The 24,166-nt window shown below is 40.2% G+C and overlaps 2 protein-coding genes across 2 annotated transcripts; one reads left to right on the top strand and one right to left on the bottom strand.

Annotated features, from left to right (window-relative positions):
* Positions 1-7,727: 7,727 nt before the first annotated feature.
* LOC108682688 lies at positions 7,728-8,664 on the top strand (the record flags this gene model as incomplete). Its single annotated transcript, XM_018171910.2, is given in 1 exon segment — positions 7,728-8,664. A coding segment is annotated over 1 exon segment (433 nt), but the record flags the coding sequence as incomplete, so codon positions are not given.
* An 8,619-nt stretch (positions 8,665-17,283) lies between these two features.
* Positions 17,284-20,184, bottom strand: LOC108682650 (cold-shock protein CS120). Its single transcript, XM_018171859.2, has 2 exons — positions 19,912-20,184; positions 17,284-19,176 (listed from the first exon to the last, which is right to left on the bottom strand). Exons 1-2 carry the CDS (start codon positions 19,924-19,926, stop codon positions 17,662-17,664), a joined length of 1,530 nt encoding a protein of 509 aa, XP_018027348.1. The 5' UTR covers positions 19,927-20,184; the 3' UTR covers positions 17,284-17,661.
* Between the last annotated feature and the right edge of the window lie 3,982 nt (positions 20,185-24,166).

A 24,166-nucleotide genomic window follows, 5' to 3' on the forward strand; every position in this document is an offset into this window, starting at 1 on the left:
ATTCCCAATTTCGTTTGACCAGTGGTTAGACTAATGATAAAATTTCTAATGACACGAACGAATAAAGACAAGTAAGAAAATTTATATTAACGCTAAAACTAAGATGCGTCATCGATCAAACTAGCCTACTCGTATACATAAGTTTGCTGTTATGATATGATATCTTACATCCAATCTGCCTCTCGCTTTGTCAAGAATTCAACCGAAAGAGTAGCTATCTCTCGCTGCATCAACAACCATATGAATCTAGGCAAAGCCTTTTAAAAATATAACTACAAATAAATCTGGTGGTGAACAAAGAACTCTAAAAATATTTGGTGATTTGTTATGACAAATTTCAATGTTTATATTCAAAGAATGTTAAAAGCAGCATAGAACAAGAATGAGTTGAAAAGAAAACGAAGCGGTGGCATAACCATACTAATGAAACCCGCCTTAGTTGATGCTCGGGGTGGCCAAACATACCCCATTTCGATAGTATTGCCTTAAGGCTTAAATGGTTTTAAAACCGGCGAGAGTTCATCTACTTTGCTAGGTCTCGGAGCTAAAACTATTAGTTGACTAATCTAACAGTGCTTAACTAAATAAATAATAATTATTACTTATTTAGTTAAGCACTGTTAGATTAGTCAACTAACAGCGGCTACTAGGGGTCCTTCGCCCATTTCCTCTTCGATCAAACTGCCGGAGTTCCAGGTTTAATTCATGCCTCATCCCACAAATATAAACCCAGCGTGCCCTACCTCCTCAGTTCACTCTGCCTCCCCACCTTCCAGCAGCCAATCACCGGAAGGGTTAGGTCCGGGAAGATTTGCTTAAGCATTGAGTCGGTATGAGCGCGCAGATACGTGCACACTCAGCTTCGAATCTCAGTGTCTAAGCTTCGAATCACCAACATGTGGAACAGCCTCCCCGATGACATCGTTGGCGCTCCAAGTATGAACGAGTTAAAGAACAGACTAGATGAAGCTATGGAATAATATATGTTCAGATTTGAAATGCCTAGCACCATATCGAACCCGGTGAAAGTCGAGTAGCTATTTCTAACTATCATCAGTCTTGAAAAGATCCGGTCAAATGACACGATTTTAGATCTTCTGTGAACAAGTCACGAAAAGTTCAAGAATCGGCGACAGGCCACATCAGGCCTCTTTAGCGCCGACATCACTATGCTATGCTGTGTTATGTTATTATGGGTTTGTGTTGTGACGTTGAGAAGTTTCAAGAAGTGGTTGAGGACTTACGGTTCCTATGGCATTTCATAGCCATTTCCTTATAGACTACTAATAAGCCCTAGATCATACGTACCTACCTAATACAATGTTTTTTTTTATGAAGTATTAGTGAAGGGACCGAAGGTGGTCTTCAACACATATCCCGAAATGAATTTGAGGCAAGAGCGGTGAAGAGGTTTGGGAGTGAGAGGTGAAAGGGGCACGTTAGCTTGTGCGTGGAGAGGGTCGAGTAATCGACGGTTGAAGTGCATTCAGAAGCTCGGCTTAGAGGGCCGCCAATCCAGCGAAATTCACCCTGCCTGTCAACTGCTCAGTTGAGTTGACAAATAAAATATATTGGGCCTCATGGGACGTTTCAGTAATATTTGCAAGCATGGTTGAACTATATAAGGTTGACCCACGAGAAGTTCCGTCTTTCAGTTCAGCTTTCTTGTTACGTCACGTAGATCGAGAAACGTAAACAATCCCGTCCATGGTTAAACTAGTAGAATATAGTTCAACCATGAATCCCGTCATTCCCATGACGGATTTGTTGACTGGTTCGACCACATTTCGGTGAATGGTTAATGCCCGTGACGTCACTGAGATCAGTGACGTCTGAGGCGAACAAAAAGCTCTATCCACGAAAATGAGCTTCTCATGGGTCAACCTTATACTAGTTCAACCATGATTTGCATGTACTAGTTCTAACTCCAGTCTTTTCAGAATAAGAAAAATTCACAATCTCATCTTGTCTAGAGAAGGTGTCAATTTTTCCTTTTATTTACATCTTAAATATAGCTTATTTTTAAGTTTATTTGGTCAATGATTTGTAATAAAGCACTATTATAATATTCAAGACCTATTTATTTGGCTATTTCACCAAATAATTTTTTCAGGAGCATGTATTCGATATTTTCTTGTTTCTATCACACATGTTGTTTTTCCATTAATACCAGTTTGTAACTTTTGAGGTTTTAGCTGATTATATTTACAAAATTCCTTAGAAACCTATCCGAGATACCGCAAAAATTTGCTAAAGTATTGCGAGATTTTCAATGTAATAGGAAACGCCAACATAGTGATAGCACGGGTGCCCAGATTTTCCTATGTTTTGAGCCGCGCATACGAGCAGATAAATAGAACACTTAATAGAACGGGATACTTTTAATTATTGATGCAGAAGAGTGGCAAGAGAAAATGTCGCTAGGCAGTAGTTAACGTACGACGATTAGCCAAGTCTAAACGGGGATTTTAAATCAGGTCTTTTTCGAGTCCCTAATGTGTGGTTACCATTTACCGCTTACCGTTTTCGAACTGAAACGCATCACATCGTCGAGCAGCACACAGCATCGCACACCGAGGGTGGCTGCTCATTGGGATGGACCCGAATTGGGCAGAGAGCGACAGGCACGTGTTTGGTCTTCGAGAGTCCACCCAGAAAACGGACCCTACAAACTCCCACACGAGGCACTGAGAGAAAAGCAGGAGGCTACCCCATACATACGAATACATTTTGAACAAATTACTTTAATTTGTATCTGATGAAAGGAGTTTGATCAATCCACCTTCAAATTCTTTTTACGCACTTGTACAGTTTTCAGTCTTGATGTATTGTTCCTTCAAAAACTTTTGACTTTACAATATTTCGATAAGATAAACAAACGTGCGTTGGCTGAAGTATGATGATGGTGTAATTATACCTCAATAATAGATTGGCCCTTTGTCACTATTCTAATTTCATTGTCTATTTCGGAAACGTGTGCAGAAAATTTATTTTCTTAAAAATACGTTCGTAATAGTATTTGAACAATACAATTCACGTAGTGGGACGAGATCGAGTTATGTGCTTCCACTGCTACTGACTAGTAATGTATGGAACGTCCAGTTGAAACCCCATGCGTCGACCCTGCTAATAATTAACAGTAACGCATGATCGACCTCCGATTATTAGAACGTGGATACTTATTATTCTTCCAACATCAACTCTAAAAACTTATTGTCATGAACTTAATTATTAATATTTTAATACTATGAACATGTGCGTGCACAATCTATTGATTTGAATGTCCAAAAGTTTGGGCATTTGTTGAACTGAGGTTGATCTTTTGCTGACGAAAAACAGAGAGTAATTTCGTGGACTAACTGAATCATCATAAACACCCGACCAATTTTCATTTATCTGTGTAACCAGTCAACGTGTAGTGAACATAATACAAAAATTTTAAATGTAGTGTTCTATTTTTTATTAATTTTTTATTCTGACTAGATTTTCGAGCAAAATATTTCAACTCGCGAAGAAACATTGTAGTTAAAGTGAATAAACTAGCATACTATATTATAGGTTGTATTACAGAATATGTGTCCATCTTTTTCTTGCTATTTGGCATTACTGCTCATGATAATGACTACCGGCCGTGACACATTAATCTATGTATAACTTTTTGTACTATTTGCATGTTTTTTTTTGTGTCTGAGAAAATAAACAGGTTTTGATGTTGAAGCTTCTAAAAAATGTACATAATGTGTATCATGAAAGGGTTCATTAAACCCGCAAAACTAATCAAAACTTTTATACTTTTCTTTAATGGACGAACAACTTTTTCATTTGCCGCTGGTACGCTCCTTAATCTCGCACTGCATCAAAAAAGTTAGCTACGCAGCGTGACGAGCACAATGCTGACATGTGTTTTTTACGCTTACAAATATATTCACGGGAAAGTTCTGCAATTTTAAATGTGATCGTCAATGTTCAGTTGGATATTTTTAAAATTATTTTTCAATCAGTACCCAATCGTGCTGTTGAAGAATCGTATAGCAACTACTAAAGACAAGGCAACGTTTTATTTAGTGCACGTAAATCACGGTAAATGTAACATTGATCGCAATTTGGTCATTCACTCGCTGGAGCATACTTTACCATTGATAACATAACATAACATAACATAGTGATGTCGCCGCTGAAGTGTAGGCCTGATGTGGCCTGTCGCCGATTCTTTTCCTTTTCGTGCCTTGTTCATAGATCTAAACTCGTGTCATTTGACCGGATCTTTTCATGACTAGCGATAGTTTGAAGTAGCTACTAGACTTCCACCGGGTTCGATAAGGAGCTTGGCATTTCAAATCTGAACATATATTTTTCCATAGCTTTATCTAGTCTGTTCTTGAACGCGTTCATACTTGGAGCGCACACGATGTCATTGGGGAGGCTGTTCCACATGTCGGTGATTCGAAGCGAGAAGAAATTTTGTCGCGTGGAGAAGTTGCAGCGCAGTTTTTTTAGCTTATAGCCGTGGCCCCTGGTGTTGGTTCTTGTTTCAAATTCTAGGAACCCTTCAGGGACCTTGTATAGACCATGAGTATACTTGTATACTTCAATGAGGTCCCCACGAAGACGTCGATAACTGAGGCTTGGAAGTTCATAATCTTCAATCTTTCTTCATAGGACTTGCCCTTCAAGCCTGGAATTATCCTTGTTGCACGTCTCTGAACATTCTCTATTAAATTTCTGTCCTTTTCAAATCTCGGTGACCTCACAACGTTTCCAAACTCTAAACTCGGGCGTACGACGGCAACAAACAACTGCTTCATCGTTTCTGCATCTAGGAACTCGTATGAGCGTCTGATTAGTCCAAGAAGTTTGTTGGATGTGTTAGCTTGCGTTTCGACATGCTTAGAAAATTTCAGCTCCTTGTCGACATCCGAGATCTTTTTCCACACTAGACTTTTCAATCATTACTCTTTCGTTGCAACCATGTCTTCTCATACTGTAATCTTGCTGTTCATTGTTCTTCCCGAGGTGAAGTACTTTACACTTGTCAGCATTAAACCGCAACTGCCACGTATCAGCCCAGTTAACTAAGCTGTCAAGATCATCTTGCTATTGCGCTTTATTTGACGCATTCTTCACTGAATTATAAACTTTTGTGTCGTCGGCATACATGGAGCACACGCTGGACACTACTTCTGGCAGATCATTTATAAAAGCAACGAACAAAATAGGCCCCAGGACGCTTCCTTGTGGCACGCCACTGCGCACTGATGCCCAGTCTGACACGGTTCCGTTAATACTGACACGTTGTCGTCTACCTACTAGAAAATCTCTGATCCATTGGAGTACGTTTCCCTCAATTCCCAAGGACTTCACTTTACGTAACAGCCGCTCATGCGGAACACTGCCAAATGCTTTGGCAAAATCGAGGTACAATGCATCCCCTGGCTCCCTTTCGTCCAGCAGGCGAGTCCAATCGTTCAACGTAGATAATAAGTTAGTGGTGCAGGATCTGCCGACAATAAAACCCTGTTGACAATCTGATATGAGATGGTGAGCAGTCAAGTGATCGATAATCCTATCCCTCACAACAGATTCCATTAGCTTACAAACAACACTTGTCAGACTGACATGGCGATAGTTGCCGGGGCTGCTTTTGTCACCTTTTTTGAACAATGGTGTTACTTGAGCTTCTTTCCAGTCGGACGGCAAAAGCTGAAGAACTGATTAAGAACGTTAGCCTTGCCCTCATCAGAAAAAATCTTTCGTTGGTCTACTTTCAAATCAGAAATACCGTCCTTTGACTTACATTTCGAACTAGCGTACAAAAAGAAGGCTTTCAGATTCTTTTTTGCATTTTTAGCAATATTTTTTTCGAAGTTTTTCACTGCAGCGCGACAAACTTTTTTAGCATGATACCGAGCTCTGGCATACAGGTTATAATCAGACTCGCTGCGAGTTCGTAAATAACGCTTGTAGGCTTCTTTCTTGGTCTTTAGCTGAGTCTCAACTGCACTGTTCATCCACTGGGACTTTTTACTCCTCCAAGCGTAATCTTGGGTACACAAGCATCAACTGCAGACATAACCGTGTCTTTGAGAAACGACCACGAATCAGCCACATTCATGTCCTTAATACATTCCGAAATATTCGCCGCATTCACCGTTTCACGGAGTGTATCATAGTCGCCTTTCGCAAAGTTCAAACGTTCACGCTTCCGAAGCGTCTTTTCTGCACAACACTTAATATTGAAAAAACAATGATTGGTGGTGGCTTTTGCCCAACGGAGCCTCGTGGCGAAGCTCATCTATCATTGATTCTTCACTAGTAAACACAAGATCTAGAATACTTGGGGTCTGTTTACCCCTAAAATGGGTTGGCTTGGTGATGTTCTGGATTAAAAATGAGTCTCGCACAGACTCCAATAACAAGGATGCTGGGTGATTCTCATCTCTTGGAGAAGATTCATCTGCCCAGTCTATTTCTGGATGGTTAAAGTCACCAACGATCAACGTATGCGACCTGCTGAATGACATGCTCGGTAAATGGCTGTTTAGTACTTTATTGTTATCAGAGGAGCTGTTAGGTGATCTGTAAATGACCCCTATGAGAAGGCTATCTTTGCCTTTTAGAGTAAGTTCACACCACACTGACAACAAACACCAAATATTGGCTGACAACAAACACCAAATAGTTCAGTATATCACCAGGTGAAACGGGAGGTAGTCCTACAAAATCTGCACACCACTGCTTTGCTGGAACTACGTAGGGATCAACATCGTTAATGTTGAACAATTTTCTTAAATACTGGTCTCTCGCTGGAGGAAGGAGTTTTTGACAATAGCTTAATCCTTTCTGCTTTGATCTGTCTTTTTCCATTGCCACCAAAACATCCAAACGTTTAGGAACGAAAGAGTAAGCTAAGGCGCGAGTGTGCAACAAACATGACGGCGTAGCAACGCCACGTAAATGGAAACGCGGGAGCTTGGCGAGTCCGATACCGGGCATTACAGCAAGATTGAGTACAAGTAAATAGGAGAAGTAACAGTAAGAGAAGTACAAGTAAGAGAAGTATAGAAAATTGTGACGGTGTCAGGGATTATCCATGGAATGGGTATTACATGGAATGATGGCGAACTGGATAAATTGGAGTTTGTACAGAATAGATAGCTAGACTGGCACTTGGGGCCTCCAGATGGACTGCGATAGAGGCTTTGAGAGGAGATATGGCTTGGATCACGTTTAGAGTGAGAAGAATGAAAGCAGCTTTGAGATATAAAGTACGAATGGAAAGAATGGATGATGAACGTTGGGAGCGAAAGATGTGCCCGTGGAACTTGAGGGTGAGCAAATGGGAACGTAAGTGTCATGCAATATGACAAACCCGTAAGTGTCATCAGAGGTGGGCAGTAGCGCGCTCCATGTAGCGGCCGACATGTAGTCAAACTCCACTTAGTTTTGAATCAAAAAGTCATGAAGATATTATTTTAGTGAATGATCATAAAACTCTTAGATACGAATATCAAGATTTGCTTGCAAATTATAGCACAAAAGGAAAAGAAATTAGCTGGCATAACTTGATTGAAATTTTTTTTCTCATTGTCTCCAGGCTGTCTCTTATACACATCAGATGTGTATAAGAGACAGCAGAGATACTGTCAAGTATTTCAATGCTAACAGCATCAAAATCCACACAGAAACGTAAAATTTTAATAGGTTTTACACTGAAATTTACGATCCTNAATTGTCACTGAACTAACTAGAGAGACCCTGCTGTTAGATGGCTCCATTGCAGACCCCATCTGTCCAGATCCAGCCCCATACCAGGTCCCCAGCAACAAAACTTTCTATATCCCTGTCAGCCAACCAAACTCAGCGGGTCCTCCTGGGGCAACAAATACGGAAACGACAGAGGACCACATTGAGCCATCTCCTGTCATAGGAAAAAACAACAAGAAAACAGCCCAGAATGCAGCAATGATGGAGGAGGACCTAATTGAGCCATCTCCTATCATTGGAAAAAACATCAGGAAAACAGCCCAGGGATCTTCAAAACTAGGCCGGAATCAAATGGCAAATCAAAGTAAAAGTAAACCCAAAAGCGTCTTCCCTCTGCAGCCAGAAAACAAAGATAAAGCTAACACAAATACTAAATGTCTTCCCATCAAGAAATAAGGATACTCCAGTGGAACTGCCATAGCCTCAGTAACAAACTCAGCAACCTAAAACTGCACATTTACTCCAACAAGCCACATGTAGTATGTCTGTCCGAAACATGGCTTTCACCAAACTTTGAACCAACATTTATTAACTATAACACCATTTATAAACATAGAGAGGCTCCTCAGGCTGGAGGAGGGCTTGCTCTGCTGATCAGGAGTGATGTTACCTACTTGGAACATGACTTACAACCCTTTCAACGGGGCCTTCTGGAAGTTTGTGGGATCAAAATATACCTGAAAAATAACAATGTGCCAGTATCAATACTAAATCTCTACAACCCTAATAAAAATGTCACCTATCAAGAGTTTGATTTCTATTTCTCACAGTTAGAACCCTCATGCCTCATCGTGGGTGATTTCAATGCCCATAGTCCAGTTTGGGAGCCAGGCAAAATCCCAAACCAGAGTGGAAGGAACTTAGAAAATATCCTACTAAACAACAGCAGACTAGCTCTTCTGACCCTGTCTCTTATACACATCTAGATGTGTATAAGAGACAGGTAGTGAAGTGTTTTGAGAGTCATGTGAAGGCAACAGAACTTACGTAACGCATACGTTTTTTTTATAGTTTTTCATTTCTCGATGCGTCCTTAAATTGTCGGAATATACCGCGTTTACCCTATAAGTAGACCAGTAAAGTATCCTGGATACCAGCAGTATCATACATAAGAAATTGATTTAAATCTTGGGTAAACGAGGAAATTAAAAATGAACTGATTCTAAAAAATCTGTGGTTTGCCACTATGACCGACTTGACCGTGGCCCCTGTAAGGCTGTAAGAGTCATTCATTGTTGATGTTGTAAACTTGTAAATGACAATAGGTATAGTCAATAGTGAATATATAGGCTAGCATGTCTGTGGCATACAATTAAAAAACAGTTTTTCCTAGAACAAAATTCATCAATCATTAAGTCTACAGATGAATTTTTTTAGCACATTTTCTCAGTTATGGCACATTTCTTTTTTTCTTTAGCATTTCTCATAATGCACAATAGTGCATTATGAAACTGCTCGCTATGTCCGTCCATGGTGGCAATCCATAGGTTATTCAAAAGAACCTGTTCTTATGTCATTTTGAACCGATCAACGCTTCTTTACGGACCGATCGTAAAACACATTATGAGACCATAACTGAGAAAATGTTGCTCAATGGGTTAGTCCAGTCGTAAATGAGACTTTCGTTATTCCCTTCCTACCCCCCCCCCCCCCCCCGCTGAGCCGGACCGGGCGATGCTCTTGCAAACGCATAAGTACTCACAATAATTCCCTGCCACCATGTGTCCGTCTGTCTGTCTATCCATCCGTCCATGTCCCGTGACTTCAACTTCTCAAGTTATCGTCAATGATTAGGTAAATGCGCTCTCTGTAACTCACTGCAGTGAGTACTGAGTCACTACTGACTCTGAGTTACCTATATTAATCATAGTGGCAAACCAGAGATTTTGTAGAATCAGTTCATTTTTAATTTTCTCATTTACTCAAGATTTAAACAAATTTCTTAAGTATGATAGTGCTGGTATCCATGATACTTTACTAGTCTACTTATAGGACTCAAAAATGAACTTGAGGCAGTGTCTAAATAACTCTCTGCTTTGCCACTATGCTATATTTCTTTACTCTATAGGGCAGGCCAAGATGTTGTTAAAATTTGCGTCAGACCAGAGGCTCCGATCATATTACTGAGATAGTGGCAAACGAGAGCTTTTTTAGAATCAGTTCATTTTTAATTTCCTCGTTTACCAAAGATTTAAAGTGAGATTAGCCTAGGTAGGGCCTACCTAGTTTCCGAGAAACAGTCGAAATCAAAATTCATAAGGTAACTTAGGTTTAACCGTTTAAGTATATTATCCAAATCAGTGAGTCGCTCATCGATAGCATTTTTGTGAATTAAACATAAAATAAATAAATCAATAAAAGACATTACATTAATGATTTAATCAATTACATAATTACTCACCATCTCAAAATCCTTGAACAAGCCCCCTCATACACAAATGTCATTCACAACTTGCCGCTGCGGAACGCAATGACACCGCTCTGTACTTGTTTTTACGTGTATACTTGAAGTAATGCGGACTAGTCGATGGACAACACATTCACTTTATCCTAATTTGATACATTTTAATGAATTAATAGTTTCACTTTTAGACAATCGCTCGAAGCAATACAAATTGAATGAGGACATATGATTTGTCAAGAATCTCGTTCCCTCATTTTTCAGAATGAGTTTGTGTTTGAAAATGAAGTTGGAAACCTGAATGTTACAATGAATGAGGGAAAGTGACTTGGAGTAATAATAGTATAATAATATAGCGATTTCAGCGTTTAATATGCCGTCGGCCTGTCGCAGATTCCTAACATCACAGAACCTCCACAGTGTGTTGCGGTCTCAATCTTGCAATCACTGCTACAATTTTGCTTTGCCTAACCGCCAAAATTACAAACGGGGAGGTGTGTAGTGACTTGAATTATATCTCGCACTAGTATTTCTCTTGAAGGCCATAATTAAATTATATAAAATTGCATCAATCAATTACGGAAGAGGGAAGGCTGCCGTAAAATCTTACTCAAACCCCAACCACTATAAAAACCTCCCTCTTCTTCAGGTGAAACGGGCGGTTGAGCGACTGAAAAATAATAAGGCAGCTGGAATAGATGAGATACCATATGAGATGTATAAGTATGGAGGTGGGAGTGCAATTGGCCGACTGATTGATCTATTCAATGTTGTTTGGGTTTGATGCATGGAATGAAAGCCGGGCAACCTTGTTGCACCAGGGAGGCCACAGGAGCAAGAAGGAGCTGAAAAACTGCAGACCAATTGCTCCTGCAGACATATTTTTCATATCATATCATATGGATGTTGGCGCTGAAGAATAGGCCTGATGTGGCCTTTCAACGGGTATAATTGAGCTTGGCAATTATTTTAAGGGGACCGGCTATCATCCGGAAAAACTTCTACAGTTATTATCCGATCATCATAAAACTTCACATACGTACGTAAAATGTAAAAATAAGAACATTTTGCTTCTATGAATTTTTCGACTCTCACATCACTTTTTCATTTTCCACATAGTTTTTTATGGCGTTTTTTCCCATTTTTCTCATTTTCCCCCCATCCGCCCCACCTTCTCCCCCATATAAAAAACGAACCAGACTGAAATTCAAAAAAGTGATGTGACAATCGATAGGTATGGTCTTTACGGATCGAATGGTATATGTCTCATTACTGTAGCTTGAAAACTGTAGGAGGAGATAGGTTTGCCGTGAGACCAATCGGAGGTTTTCACCACGCCCAAAAAACTGCCGGGCGGCACGTAAAATGACGTAAAAGAGTCGTAACGTAGCCAACATACCGTAAGTAAGCCTCAAACCAAGTCAGGAAGGCATAGAGCAACTGGCTGCATACCTTTCACCTCGCTGTCATGATGGGCACTAACTGCTTTGGCGACAGCAGGCTGTATATATAGTCCCGCTTTTGAATTAGTCTCATAGGGATTACTGAAGGCCGCCCAGTACCGCCCCCTGTTCCACGGTGCGTTGTGTATGTAAAAATGCACGTAGAAAGATGATTCTGGTACCGTTACACGCGTCAGAAAGCAAGCTTTAAGATGAGTATATACACCGGATAATGCCATAATTGGCCGCTTTACGTCAGACGTTCCTTTTTAGTGTGTCCAGCCTTCGAATTAATCCCATAGATATTATTGAAGGGGCCTCAAATCCGCCCCCCTTTGGGGAGCTGTCACGAAATCATTTTTCGACGTAGAGAGATGATTCTGGTACCGTTACACGCGTCAGAAAGTAAGCTTTAAGACGAGCACAAAAACCGGAAAACGCCAAAATTGAAAATTTTAAGGTATTTAAGGTAGCCGGTCCCCTTATTGTGCGCTTTAGCCCAGAGAACAATCAGAAGAGACAGGTGCTAGTTGTGACTGGAACAGCTGAGGATGTGGATAGAGTGTGGCAGCTGGAAGTGATTGGGATGACAAATGAGTATGAGTACTTAATAATGAGTGTTGAAATAAAAGGATGCGAGAGTTAAAGCGTGAGTCTTAGCAAAGCAAATCAGTGGTTAGGAATCGGCTTTGAAAGGATGACGTTACGGCACCGAATCGCGAAATGCATTGTGGGATCGGCTGCCATACTTGCCGCACGGTCTGGCTTTTGCCTATGTTTTCTATTTACCGCGCTTGTCTCCTTTTGAAGTTTTTGCTTGAAAATTGGACGTTTCTGCGCCGCTGTTGGATTTTAAACAGACAACTGGAGAATGGAATGCGTTTCTTCAGTTTACCAGCCGTGATGGAAGGCCAAGGCAGCGAAGTTTTCGACGTTACCACATGACGTCGATGGGCATGGGTGGCGGCGATTCGTCGTAGGTTTGAATTATTGGAATAATAATTTACTTATTAAAGATTCTTGAATTCTTGATGTTGCAAGATGTATTGGCTGACTTGCAAAGCGTATTGTATTAACATAACATAGTGATGTCGGCGCTGAAGTGTAGGCCTGATGTGGCCTGTCGCCGATTCTTTTCCTTTTCGTGCCTTGTTCATAGATCTAAACTCGTGTCATTTGACCGGATCTTTTCATGACTGGCGATAGTTTGAAGTAGCTACTAGACTTCCACCGGGTTCGATAAGGAGCTAGGCATTTCAAATCTGAACATATTTTTTTCCATAGCTTTAACTAGTCTGTTCTTGAACGCGTTCATACTTGGAGCGCCAACGATGTCATCGGGGAGGCTGTTCCACATGTCGGTGATTCGAAGCGAGAAAAAAATTTTGTCGCGTGGAGAAGTTGCAGCGCAATTTTTTTAGCTTGTAGCCGTGGCCCCTGGTGTTGGTTCTTGTTTCAAATTCTAGTAACCCTTCAGGGACCTTGTATAGACCATGAGTATACTTGTATACTTCAATGAGGTCCCCACGCAGACGTCGATAACTGAGGCTTGGAAGCTTCATAATCTTCAATCTTTCTTCATAGGACTTGCCCTTCAAGCCTGGAATTATCCTTGTTGCACGTCTTTGAACATTCTCTATTAAATTTCTGTCCTTTTCAAATCTCGGTGACCACACAACGTTTCCAACTCTAGATTCGGGCGTACGACGGCAACAAACAACTGCTTCATCGCTTCTGCATCTAGGAACTCGTATGAGCGTCTGATTAGTCCAAGAAGTTTGTTGGATGTGTTAGCTTGCGTTTCAACATGCTTAGAAAATTTCAGCTCCTTGTCGACATAAACTCCGAGATCTTTTTCCACACTAGACTTTTCAATCATTACTCTCTCGTTGCAACCATGTCTACTCATACTGTAATCTTGCTGTTCATTGTTCTTCCCGAGGTGAAGTACTTTACACTTGTCAGCATTAAACCGCAGCTGCCACGTATCAGCCCAGTTAACTAAATTGTCAAGATCATCTTGTAATTGCGCTTTATTTGACGCATTCTTCACTGTATTATAAACTTTTGTGTCGTCGGCATACATGGAGCACACGCTGGAGACTGCTTCTGGCATGCAAATCGCTTATAAAAGCAACGAACAAAATAGGCCAAAGACCGCTTCCTTGTGGAACGCCACTGCGCACTGATACCCAGTCTGACACGGTTCCGTTAATACTGACACGTTGTCGTCTACCGACTAGAAAATCTCTGATCCATTGGAGTACGTTTCTCTCAATTCCCAAAGACTTCACTTTTCGCAACAGCCGCTCATGCGGAACACTGTCAAATGCTTTGGCAAAATCGAGGTACAATGCATCCACTGGCTTCCTTTCGTCCAGCAGGCGAGTCCAATCGTTCAACGTAGATAATAAGTTAGTGGTGCAGGATCTACCGGCGATAAAACAATGTTGACAATCTGATATGAGATGGTGATCAGTCAAGTGATCGATAATCCTATCCCTCACAACATAAGCCTATCTCATGGCTTATACAAGGTCCCAGAAGGATTATTAGAATTTGAAACAAGAACTAACAAATGGGGCCACGACTAAAAACTAAAAAAATTGCGTTGCAACACATCCATGCGACAAAATTTCTTTTCGCTTCGAGTCACCGACATGTGGAATAGCCTCCCTGATAGTGATAGCATCGTTAACGCTCCCAGTATGAACGCCTTCAAAAACAGACTTGACGAAGCTATGCAGGAGCATATGTTCAGTCTTAAAATGCCTAGCAAATTACGGACCTATGTGATAAGTCCAGTAGCTATCTCGATCAATCGTCAGTTATGGAAGGATCAGGTTCCAAAGGCCGGATCCCTTGTGAATCAGGTCACGAAAAATTCAAGAATCGGCAACAGGCCATGGGCCTATTTGCTTCAATGCCGACACTTCTATTCTATGCTAGGCTCGCTCATTCGTTCGGTAAGTGCTGGTTTTCTACCAGACGACATCCTGATCAAAGGCAGCGTCAGGTAACTTTGCTAGTCAAATTTTTCTTGAACGTCACTTAGCCCTCTAACATATCACATTTCCGCTATCAATACGCAACCACAGAACGTTTAACCCAGCCCGTACACGCAAGACGTTACAACGTCGACCCAAAGAGTATCATGTCACATTTTGTTATGAAGATCATCGCGTCGAGTCTTAAGCTTCACGGCGAAGTCGGTGCTCCAGATGAAGAGCAATCTCAAAATTTATACGGTTATATTGGCCTCAATAACTTGTTGAACTGGAAACAAAGAAAACTCAATACATCGATGTAGATATGTGATGACACCAGTCCAGGGGAACTGATAAGCAGAGGTGGGCAGTAGCGCGCTACATGTAGCGGATGCTACATTTGCGGTGGCGGTAGCGGTAGCGGCTCTATATTCAAGGCAATGTAGCGGTAGCGGTAGCGCCCGCTACATATTTAAGTAGCGATACGAGGTTTTGCCGCAACAGCGCTACCGCTACATTTATAGATAAAGCCTTTAGATTTTACTTAAGGAGGCCGGCTACCCTCCAACAAAACTTTTTTGTTTACAGACGGATCGTTTTGAAACTTGGTACACATATGTCAAATAGAAATCTAAGACCTTTTTGTTCATGTAAATTAAAAAAAATGAAAGAAAACGTGTAATTAATAGAAAACGGCAAATAAGGGGTACTCTAAAAAAGTTTATAACTTTTGCAAATCTTATGCTACAATGTCGAGGCACATATCATTCGATTTGTAACAACAATATCTAGCGACCGTAGAGCCCCGATTTTTGATTTTCCTCATCGTTTTTTTCGCGTTCTTCCCATTTTTTCACATTTTTACCCCCCACCTTCCTCCCCCTCCCATATATAAGTCAAACCATGCTCATATTAAAAATAAGGCTTCTAGAGTCGCTAGGTATTGTTTTTACAAATCGAATGGTATGTCTCTCATAGCCGTAGCTTAAAAACTGTTGGAGTTATAATTTTTTTAAGATGGCGTTTTCGGATTTTTAAATTGTTCAGGGGAGCCAAATAAAGTAAAATTCAATGAAAACAGAAGAATATGCCCAAAAAGTCTTGATATTGTAGCCCAAGCTTTCCCATTGCCAATTAATTGCATTTAAGGTACCAGCATGCGTCTTTAGACCTATTTATATTAAATTCAAAGTGAATAATAGGCTATAAATGGGACTTTTTATATATAAATATATATATAAGCGTCTTGTTTGTAGCTTTCAAACGAGTGCAAACACTTTGCAATTAACCTAAATAATGACATATAAATACCATTTATTTGTAAATAATGATATAAAATGATCATTTTATAAAAGTTTAAGACTGCATTACACAAAAAAGTATTGCATGTACATCTATGGTAGTTGTTTTGTTGAACGCGTCTCGTTTGTAGCTCCCAGTAGAAATACGTGCAATAAAGCATGTTCCCCTAGGTTGCCCTGGATATAACTGTTATAGAACTATTATATAATCACTACGGAACTTATTTATAACAGTTATATCCAGGACAACCTAGGGGAACATGCTTTATTGAGAGTTGGTTGCATTGGTTGCTAGAAAAAAGGCTCCCAGTAGAAATACGTGCAATAAAGCATGTTCCCCTGGATATAACTGATATAGAACCATTATATAATCACTACGGAACAGTATGGAAGCAAGGAACTGAGAGAAAGGACAGCCTGAGGTTGTAAAGATGAAAGAGATACCAAAGTACAACTGCATATATGATAGCAGTAGAGATTGAGACCTAATGTTCTGCATGAGAGCAAATACTTTGAGTGTGAATGCACGGACATACAGGTGGAATGAAAGATAAGAGGATATTTGTTTTATGTGTGACAAAGGTGAGAGGGAAACTATGGAGCATCTGATGATGGAGTGTGATGCATATGAGTGGGAGAGACTGGAGAGTGATACTGGATGAGAGGGGTGAGGGTGATGGTGTAATGTATGAGTATGACTGTATGAGAGAACGGGAGACAAATGGATTGCGATGATAGCGGGTTTGTCAGCAGAGGTGGCTGCTGCCATGACTGAAAGTGGAAAGCGATATTTGCATAGTTAATGGAGAATGCGGGAGAGGAAGAAGTTGGCGAGAATGGAGGCCAAAGAAGAATAAAGAATCAAGCAATAATAAAATTATAATAAATGTAAATAGGACACAAATAATAACTCGGGGTCTGGGAAATACCAATATTAATATGAGCCTTAAAACTACAGTGCAATAAGTGATACATAGCAAAATATAATAGACCAAAGAACTTTCTTCTTGAACTTCTTTTCCTTGTTTTCTCTTTATTGAATGTTGAATGTTAAGAATCGGCGACAGCCTATGGCCTAATAAACGCTGAAACCTCTATTATTATTATTATTATTATTATTATTATTATTAACACAAATTTTTCACCTTCTAGCCTCTGCTATAATATTCTCTCTACCTAACCTCGTTTCCTTTTTCTCCTGCTAACAAAAACGAAACGTGACGAAATAGGTGACCGATATAAAGACCTGACTCCTGAAGACAGGCATTTCTCCTGATAAAGTCTTTTTCAGGGTAATCACGCTCCGCATATGATATAAAAAATGATTTCATAGTGTTACGAACGAGCAAGTAAATTATTATTTCAATAGTTTTTGCACAATTTTAATTGAAATCAAGTGCTTTAACAAGTATCAGCTATATAACAGTTTCGATAGCACTTTCCTTAACAGAGCATTGCTAAATACGACTTTTAAGAGCCGATAAAATTTTACCGAGTATATTAGCGTTTTGCTAAGTGGCGCAAACTCACTTATGGACAATAAACAACAGTCTATCAATCGATTATTTAATGTTTATTAAACACTTATATAATCATAAATTAAGATGTTTTCTATAGCAATCATACATATACAATTCTTAATAACCTTCTCATGAAAATCAATACGAGCGGTCCATTGCATGCTTAAAAAAATTTAATAATAAATAAGTCTTATCACACGTACATTCATGCTAACGCAGAGACAAACTAATGTTTTATTAGGTCTTTTAAATGACATCAGAGTCATGAGCTGTTGTTTCGGCATAATATCTTTCATGCCTAATAGGTTTCTCACGGCTTAAACGACCGCTACTATTTCCGATATGCTTAAGCCCATCGCTAACTCCATTTCCAATGTCATCTAATTGTCTCTTAGGAGTTTCGAATCCTTCTATGGGGTTGAATTTTCCATCAGGTTCGATCTCCAACTCCTTACCTCGATTAAAACCTCCGCCTGGGAAACCTCGGCCTATTGTTCCTCCATGCGAGTGACCAATGAACCCTGGACCTCCGTGTCCTCTTATATCATGTCCTCCATGACTTGTTGGGTGTCCCAAGTGCTGTCTAGTAATCAATGTGTGCCTCGGCCCCCCATGCTCGAAAATCTGGCCTATTCCATGAGCCTCACGTAAATCATGCGCTATTAGGCCGCTGTGACCAATGTCATGAATACCCACTCCTCCTATAAATCCGCCATGTCCTCCAACTGGCCCACCTAGACCTCCATGCACACCGTGGCCTATGCGCCCATCAAAACCTCCAGGCTCAACATGGCTCCTGAAACCTAAAGGAGCACCATGGACTCCTGGCCCAATGAATCCCACGCTTGGCCCACCAGGGTTTCCTATGTGTCCTCTGGAACCTAATTGTCCTGAAATAGGGTGACCAAAGAGCCCATGACGTCCGTGATGTACGGGGTGGGAAGTCACTACAGACGTGAACGGGCCATCGTTGAGACCTCGTCCATGGAACGGTCCGCCACCGTGAGGATGGATTCGGACGTGTTTAGTAAGACCGTATCCCGACGTGATCCGATTTTCATCATAGTTCTCATCATCGTCTTCATGGTACTCGTCATTGTTGTCGTCATGGTGATTATCATCTCTGACCTTATGATGAATCACTCTGTGCTTATGTTGTTGCGTCCCATGGATGGGATGACCTCCGATGTCGTAAGTAAAATCATACCCGAGACCTCTTGATCGCACTCGGCCTCCAACTGGTCCTCCTTGAAAGTTAAAATCCGGATGACTTAGATGCCTAAAATTGTCTTGATGGCTCTGATGGCCTGGATGAACAAGATGAGCTCCTGGGTTTGGGGGCCTGTCATTTATATGCCCACCAATTAGATGTCCACCAAGTCCAACAGGATGCCCACGAGGATGACCATCATGTGGATGACCTCTAAGGATATGTATACTTTGGAGATGATCAGCTCCATGGTGCGGAGGTCCGTGACTTGGGATGAACGCGTGTTGAGACGGATGCACCTGATGAGGATGAAATGCTCCAAATGATTGAGCTTCCGCGGAAGCTGAAGCTTCAGCTATTGCATCTGGCTGTGATGTGGCGTCAGAACTCGCGTCCGCAACCGCTTCTGGCGCCGGTTCAGCTTCCGCGTTTCGCTTATTGATGTTGTGCTTTAGTGAAGCATCAAATGCATTGGAGAAGCGCAGGGTGGCGTAAGGGGCAGCGTCTGCTTCGAGTAACGAAAGCCAAACGAAGTAGATGATGCCGAGAAACTGCACGAAAGAACTCGACGTTAGCTTGACTTTGAACAAACACACTGATTATCACTTATTCTTTAACAAACACACTGATTATCTCTTATTCTTTAAATAGAATTGAGCCCAACATACATCAGCATATTTGCAGAAGACTTGTGCGAACAACTGACTTGCATGGCGACAGTTAATATCTGGATGTAGTTTTGATATATTGTGCAACTCTACCGCTGGCCCGCGGTAGAGTTGAACGAAATATGATTAATCCAATTCTCACTATTTGGAAGAAAAATGATTCACTACTGACTACGGCTAAATTATGAGCCAATGACGAGGAAAGATCGAAGAAGAAATCCCGACAATGAGGTGCGAAGGTGAATTCAGAGCGAACATAGACTTAATTCTCTTCATGAACTTTGAGAGTACATTTTTAAAATAAGACATATAATTAAAATAAGAGGAAAATGAGTTATTTGATTATATAGTTTCTGATATAAAACTTTCTGCTCCATCGAAACTATTCGTTCATACATATATCATATACCATTGTGAATAGTAAAACAATTCCGTACATACTATTTATTTATCAGTATGACGAATCCTGCGCTATTGTTTTATGCACTAGTTCCGCTTAGAAAATTTGTTCTGGTGTACAAAAATTACATATTTCATCTTAAATATTACATTCAAATTCTCCAATGCATCGTGCGGAGCATAGTAGTGTGTCCGACATAGCATTGGGGTCCGACATACCTTGGGATCAAGCATCGTGGAGTCACTTTTTTTACTGTAACCTCAAAAAACTGAAAATTATTCTAATGGAGACTTTCAATTTTTCTTTAATTTAATGGACAAGTTTCGTTCTCCGCTGATATCGTTCGCAATTATCCTGCGTACTTTGAAACTTTTTGTCCGTATACAAAGCAAAGACAAAGTTATCTATGTATCAATCATATATATATTTCCTTTTAATATTTCACTGTTGAACGTGGAGACACAGAGTGGCACCAACATAGCTCCGGTGCGAAGGCAGTCCAATGAAAGGAACGGAGACTGACAATTGTTTTTATAGACGACAGTCGCACTGGCCGTGACCATTGCGATGTGAACTCATCATAGCGTCACGCAAACCATACGCTTATGCAACTTCAGCGCATCATGCATGCTTGCTCGGTACGATGGATCGTCCAAGTCCATGCAAGACGATACATCTCACACGAACAAGGCCTTTGATGGCCTCAACGACGGACACCGAAGTATTGAGCCAAACCACACAACGTGATACTTTAATTAAAGAAAATTCTCATTTTTTAAATAATGTATTGTGATTACCATTCACACAAAGTATATTTGAAGTATTATTTTGATTATCTAACAGTTTATTCACATAATGTAATATTATGCATTAAAACTTTATTTAAAATTGCACATCATGAGCGTGGCTCGTTTTGGCAATATTTGTAAGTTTACATGAGCCGCGTAGCCACATCCTTAGAATCAATAACGAGTGTGTAGTTTTTCTTCAAAGCGAGCTACTGAAGAGATGAGAAGCCTATAAGACTAACACATTTCTGGAACTACGGCTCGATGTACTCATTAAATATATTAAAAGCACATAAGGAAATTACCCGAATTACAGAATGTAGTTGTGCAACTGTGATATCCCCAAAAAACTCAATACAAAATCTGAGAGCGCGTTTGTTCTATCGCAGGCAGGCACAATATTATTATGCGCTATTATATGAACTATCGTTAATTATTCGTCTGAAACTCGATAGTTTTCAACCAATTAAATAGTACAATAATATAACTCAGTACACACTGCAGTGAGTGACAGAGAGCGCATTTTCTCGTCGACGAAAACGTGGTCACGGACGGACAGACGGACAGACAGACAGACGGACATGGCGAGCACAATAATGCATTTTTTCCATAAATGAGAAAATGCGCTAATAATACAAAAAACATTTGAGCAAAGATAGTCAAATCTTATGTGATATTTTTTTGGAATGAACACCCTACCAAACTTTCCTTTATATATGGTCACATAGTTCGAGGGTTGGTGACGAAAATTTAAAGAGATCCGAAGAAAATATGACGTAAAGATTCGGTTACTAACCCTCAAGTGCGTTGCCGTTTCATAATAAATGGAATTATTGACGCCATTTCTATGCAAAACAGGACATCCAATCCACATGTAGCAAGCAAAATAACTTCATTAACTAAAAAAGCCTCCAAACTAAGCGAATTTAACAGAGGCCATCTCAATTTCGAATGAGATCCTGTTTTCCTGTTATAGTACCTTACGAGTTGATTATTTTAATATAAAGTAAAAAATTCTATTACATCGAATAATACGGATAATATATTTATTTTTGTATGGTAATGAGGCATATATGATATGAATGCTACGAAAGGTTCTGCCGTTGCAACATTGCGCGAACTACTTCTAGCAGCAAACGACAAATTCGAGCGGAACATTAAGAGTGCAAATCATCGGATAGTGCATATATCATCCGTCACTATTTACGATGTTTGTGTAATGCGCATCGAGGCCATATCAATGAGCTTACGATGCTTGCGTTATACTCTGTTTTGTCACGCACGCGCCAATCATTGATGTTAAACTGCCGCGATTTTTATGAGCTCTAACATTCAATGGACTATCGGTTGGTACTCCTGATGTTCCTTCATATAAACGTCACATGAAAAGAACTTGCACACACCAACAGAAAGAAATGTATTTAACTTAATGGAAATAAACGGAGGAACAAATTTCGGCTTTTATTAACAGTAAAACGTTTTCCGTTCACATTTAGCAAAGATTTCTGTTGCAGTCTTCCCTTCGATTTTTTACAGTTTATTTATGTTCTACAAGTCCTTTAATTGAGGCCAATAAAGGAGAGGCAAATGCAAATACATTTACAATCAAACATAATTTGGATCGTACTTGCAATTGAATGATTACGTGAAATTCATCAGCAACATGAAATTTTGGTAGGTACGTTTTCTTAAGTGTGAAACAAAGGGATAAATGCAAACGCCATGTATACCTGAATGTTGCAGAAAAGAATTTCTGCAATATTAACTTTAATTAAACCATAAATTATGCATTGACCAATGTCAGGGATACCTTCATGTATTCCTCTGGTTGCATCTGATTTGCCTCTCCCCTACGTACGTTACCCGATCACAAACCACTAGCTGTGACAACGCTTCCTTCGAAAGCTTTCCTTTCACCAACGCTGCCCGTGAGAGCCATCGCGTCCAATGTTTGTATGTCTTACCGTCAAGAAACAGACACTCGAAATCGCTCAATGACCGTACAGTGCAATATTTTTCATTTGTCCGCGCATTCAACCGACGTTCACGTTTCCCTTCTTTTCTGTTGTTTGATGCTGCAACAATGCCCCGCAGCCAACCGTTTTGGTACAGTCATGATTTCTCTCCTTCACACGGATACCTCAACACATTGAAATCTTCACGACTAAGACTTCTGACGTCATTTGTATTTTTGTAGAAACCAAGGAAAATATATTGGTCTATGAGTGTGTATCATTTGCCATCATATTCAACTTACTCAAAGATATTTTAGCATTTTGACGCTGAAGCTACAAGTTTAGTCAAGGCTTGAGCGATTCATGGTCATTAAAATGTATTCCTATGGCATATACCCACCATCTTCAAGCAGTGACGACCTTTGCATCCCTAATAATCTAACAAGTTAATGAATCAAAGTAAATTTGCTTCACGATAACGATGATGAAATTTTATCCAATGCACGGGAAACTATTTTAGTTTTTCACAATTTTTTCAAGCTTTCGTATTTTAATGGAATTTGTGAAAGCTCCGCGTAAAATTAAATACTCCACATCGTGTTTTCTTGATACGTAGCTGAATAAGTAGTTTAAACTGATGGAGTGGCCTATGCAGCCTTTCATTTTCGAATTACTTTTTCATAACCTTCGTTTGAGAAGCAGCTCTACTCCACTTGCGCATTAATTATTTTATCATATGTAAGTCAAGGCTAGAAACATGTATCCTTCAAATCATAATTAACCGTTATCTTAATAAATTTTACTAGAAGATAGCTAAGTGTCTGTGTCAGATCTCTGTGATATGTCGTCACCTCCTTGCGTGGCAAGGCCAAGCAGAACGTGGAGGGCGTCTGCCGCGCGACCATCCTAGGCTGACACTTTAATGAGCTTCTCGTGTGCTCGTCTCGAGATTGTTTCCCAGCGCTGAGCATTGAATAAGTTTCGCTGCGATGGCATTCGTCTCATAATGTCCAAGGTGTTACACGAATTAGACTGTTACCAAGGAAATTAACTAAACGAACAAAGGTTGGCTTCACTTTATTGTTCTTGTAAGCTGGAAGTGAATCAAATACGAATCTTACTAGAGGCGTGACGATGGGAGATACACAATAAAGCAAAGCCAGAAGAGAAGTCACTCCAACGCTAGCGCCAGTCTATTGGTGGCAATATGAAGATCATAAACCAGCTTTGACACACATCGCAAGAAAAGAATTGCATAAAGTAACTACGCTGTGGTATCAATGGTCTAACATTCACAGCAGTGACTAAGACTCTCAAAACGAAGCTGGGAACAGTCAACGTTTATCACTAACATTTATCATGCAGCTCTTCTCTCGCAGTCCTCGTTTACGAAAAATGTTCTCGCAAAGAACTACGCGAGGTTTACTGATCGTTGAAGGTAAAAAGATTTTAATTTCGTAGACATGACACTTAGCTTGAGCAATTACATCAGCCTCCATGATGATGAGGACCTCATGAGTTAAAATGAATGATTGCCTTTCTTATCAAGGTGTTTTCTTGTCAGGGGCCCAAATTCTTCATGAGTGTATGGAAATTTCATAACAAATTTGCCCTTTGATTCTTGAAAATTTCCTGCATTCGGCAATCGGAGGCATGGTGCTAACTGCGCGAATTTTCAGATTAAAAAATCGACTGTTCCTTTGCCGAGGATCGATTTTTACTCAAGAGTT

Source organism: Hyalella azteca, unplaced genomic scaffold, assembly GCF_000764305.2.
Source record: "Hyalella azteca isolate HAZT.00-mixed unplaced genomic scaffold, Hazt_2.0.2 contig8436, whole genome shotgun sequence".
Taxonomy (NCBI): domain Eukaryota; kingdom Metazoa; phylum Arthropoda; class Malacostraca; order Amphipoda; family Hyalellidae; genus Hyalella; species Hyalella azteca.